We start from the raw sequence: 3,980 nt of genomic DNA, 5'->3' as shown, positions 1-3,980 counted from the left end.
AAAAATATCTTAGAAACCTAAGACGACAGTATTTTCTTCAAGAGAGACCTTCACATTCCCCTATGAGTGGAAAAGTATATTTCTCAAAAGGATCACCTGATTATTGATGGCAATGTGTGGACTGAAGACCCGGATGACTCATTTATCATTAGAATCAGATCTTTTGGACTTCCACAGCACTGAAGGCTGGTGTCTCTCCAGGGGTCCTCCAGACCTTTGACTCCAGGTTGGGACTGCTGAGACACCAGGCAGCCATGGAGCTGTAGGGAGTTGGAATGTATATTCCTGCAGCTTTCTCTGTTTTGGGGTGTGAACACCACAGCGTTTTAACTTAGACTCTGATTTTCCTGTCTCTGTTGCTGTGCTCTCTTCAGACACTTAAATAATGCAAGAAATTAGTTTTTAACTTTTTGAAGGTTTGAACTAATCTCTCCTCTCTAGACCTCTTAAAATTGTGATAAATATTTTGACTGGGCTGCCTTTGTATTTGATGGAAGTCTTCACTAGTGAGGCACTGTCAAAATTACTAAGACTGTAAGAAAGATACCACTGTGTCTGTCCAGCTTTCTCCCAAACTTGTGGGCAAATCTTGTGCTTCTAAAGGAAATCTACCCTCTTGTGCCTAGCTCATAGAGACACACAAGGCCAGTAAATGCTTGAGAGTAGAAATCATACACAATGTTTGTGACTGAGCTTCCTTCTGGTGAAACTTTCTTTAAAAAATGTTCTTATGCTCATTTATCATTGAAAATTTCTTACATATATATGATGTATCTTGATCATAGGAAGCCTTCACTCTCCCTCTGGAGCCCTGTCCTATCTCCCTTCCAACTTCATGTCCTCGTTTTATAGTTTATTTATTTATTTTTAATCCATGGAGTCCATTTGGCACTGGATACATGAGGATGGGCATAGGGTCAGCTATTGGAGAATGGATAACCAACCAGTGGCCATACTCCTAAAGATAAATGCTCTCTCTCCCCAAGCAGCTCTCCACAAAATCTTTGTCATTTGACATCTGAGTTCAGGAGAAGTCAGTCAGCCTTTGTGGAAACTTCTTATGCTTCATTACAATGTCTTACAAATACATCACAACATTTACTGAGGAAGGCAAGTTTTATGTTTAAGCTCTTACATGATCACATTAATCACTTTAGTATTCGACAGTGCTTAAAGGTCCATTTTCTTTATCCAAACCATTCATAGAGAAAATGATCAAACCTGGCAGTTCTTCATCTTGCTACTACTCATTCTTTTTCAAATCATGACTTTTGTTTCTTGTCTTCTTTTTCCTATTAGTTTTCCACAACTTTATTTTGGGGGGGGGTCAGAAGTATCTCCCTCAAGCCAGAAGTAAACATCCTTCTCTAATTTATAAATACTTCATTTAAAATTTTTAAACTTTTCATTTTGAAACATTTCAAACCTACGGATATATGAAAATACTTCATATATGTAAGAATAATTGAATGAGTTTCCTGGACCACCTCTACCAATCACTCAAAGGGAGGCTTCTTCCATCTGGCACTGTGTTCCTTACCAAGCAGTTACCAGGTATAAATATGCATTAATTTCAGACACTGTATGTGCATTTCTCATGGTCTTTCAAGGGCATCACTTTTCCCTCTAGGTTTCTTAGCCTCCCAAGATTCAGTCATCTCCATTCTTTTTTCTCCTATCTGGTCTCCCTCTGCCCTCTTTGTCATAGTACTGCTATTATCCCCACCCTCCCTACAATACCATGTGTCTCCCATTATTCTACCTCTCCTGACATCATGGCCTCTTGCATGTCCCTCCCTTCTCTCATTCTTGCCCAATAATCCCACATTCTCCCCGAACAGTTCCCCCCGCCCCGAGCCCTGGTAACATCTGTTCCCTACTATCCTTCAGGTTCTTTTTCTTCTCCTTCCTTTGCCTCCATGTATCCTTTCCCTTTTCTGGATCCTGCTGTTACATCAGAATTTATATAGTCACATAGAAGAGGTTGGTGCTACAGTATTCGAATGAGGGAGAACATACATCACTTGCTTTTCTGCGTTTGTGGTGCTTCACTCAGTGTAAGACTCCCTAGATCCATTCATTTACCTGCAAAGTTCATAATTTGATCTTTTCTTACTGCTGAGGAGTCATAACCTGGATTGAGTCAAGTTTAGATTCTCACCCACAATATTGATCTTTTTGCTGCTTCTTTCACATCCTTATTCCGCAGGCTATAAATCAGTGGGTTTAGCATGGGGATGACCAATGTGTAAAACACTGCAGAGACCTTCTCCTGTTCCAGAGAATACTGAGAACTTGGCTGGACATAGCTAAACGTTCCAGACCCATAGAGTAAGGTCACAGCAGTCAGATGTGAGGTACATGTAGAGAAGGCTTTGCATCTGCCCTCAGCTGAGTGGATTCTCATGATTGCACTGATGATGGAGATATAAGAGACCATGATGATGAAGAAAGTGAACATGGCATGCACTCAGAGAAGACCAGAAGCAGCAACTCATTGGTGTTTGCATCCGAGCATGAGAGCTTCAAAAGTGGAGGGATGTCACAGAAGTAGTGATTCACAATGTTTGGACCACAGAAGTCCAACCTGAGCAAACCTATTGTGTGTGTCAGGGAATTAACGAGCCCAGCTAAGTAACATCCAAGGACCATCTGCGTGCAGACACTTTGGGTCATAATGACTGTATACAACAAGGGGTTTGCAATGGCCACGTAGCGATCATAAGCCATTATAGAAAGGAGGATGCTCTCTGTGGCTGCACACACTAAGAAAAGGAAACTTTGCAGAATACAACCAATGAATGTACTAGACTTGTGCTCTGACAGGAAATTGACCAGCATCTTAGGAGCTAAGACAGTAGAGTAGCAGATGTCACAGAAAGAGAGGTTGCTAAGGAAGAAGTACATTGGTGTATGAAGTTGAGAATTCAACCAGATCAAGGCAATCATGCCCCAGTTCCCTACAAGTGTTATGAGATAGACAAGGCTGAAAAGCAAGAAGAGAGGAACCTGCAAGTTAGGGTTTTCAGTCAGTCCTATCAGAACAAATTCCCTCACAGCTGTGTGATTCCAACCTGCCATGCATTTAGATGTTTGCAAGATCATGCCATTCTGGTGAAAAACAGGATTTCCTCCAGTATCTGATTTTCATCATAGCATGAGACATTTGGTGTTGATCTGTGGTACATGAAGACAAATATAAGCATCTTCAGTAGTAGAATTCAGTGCAACACAATCCATATACTGTTACATGATTTTTTTGTTCTTCATAATATTTTATTAATTTTAATACTATCTAAATAACAAAAGGAACAAAATATTTATCAATTAATAGTATTAACTTTGTCTATTGATGTGGCTCCTTCAGACATACACTGCTTATATAAGCTTCAAGCTGATGGCTGTCTGGTATGATAATTCCTCATTATTTTATGATTAATTTATTGCATTTTTCACCCTCAGTAAGCTGAAGGCACTGACTCCAACTGCAAACCACACTTTTCTTTGCAAATTGTGAGTCTCATTCCTCTTTGCCTCATCTTCTGTCTATACCACTGACTTAGAAGACAAATGACAGTGGCTTTCTATACAGCTGAGTAAGGAGGTAAAGCAGAGAAGATTTCAATTTGCTGTTTAGTGTCAATTGATTAACCCCCAAAATAGAATTGTCACTTAAGCTAACAACTCTTTGTATAACTCTTTGTTATCTCTTTGTATAACTTTGGCTTCTGTTTTTAAAAAATATTAAACATTATTTTGGAGAGTCCAATGTACAATTGACATGTATGTACTATGTGAAATGCCAACACTCTGTCTGGCAGACAGGTTTCACTTGCATGAACTTAAACTGACACTTAAGTAATATTTTCTGAAGTGAAATATTACTAATTCCAAAGGACATTTTGTCAAATATTTATTATTTAATACTCAGCATAGAAATTTTTGCTAAAAATAAAGCAGCAATCCATGCAAGTGTCACA

The 3,980-nt window shown here is 39.3% G+C and overlaps 1 protein-coding gene across 1 annotated transcript; it reads right to left on the bottom strand.

Annotated features, from left to right (window-relative positions):
- Positions 1-2,149: 2,149 nt before the first annotated feature.
- Positions 2,150-3,081, bottom strand: LOC103741067 (olfactory receptor 1052-like). Its single transcript, XM_008841752.1, is given in 2 exon segments — positions 2,150-2,469; positions 2,472-3,081. Coding segments are annotated over 2 exon segments (930 nt in total).
- Positions 3,082-3,980: the final 899 nt, after the last annotated feature.

Source organism: Nannospalax galili, unplaced genomic scaffold, assembly GCF_000622305.1.
Source record: "Nannospalax galili isolate Female #2095 unplaced genomic scaffold, S.galili_v1.0 scaffold360, whole genome shotgun sequence".
NCBI lineage: Eukaryota > Metazoa > Chordata > Mammalia > Rodentia > Spalacidae > Nannospalax > Nannospalax galili.
Note: the sequence above shows the minus strand (reverse complement) of the source record. Positions and strands in the feature narration are given on the sequence as shown.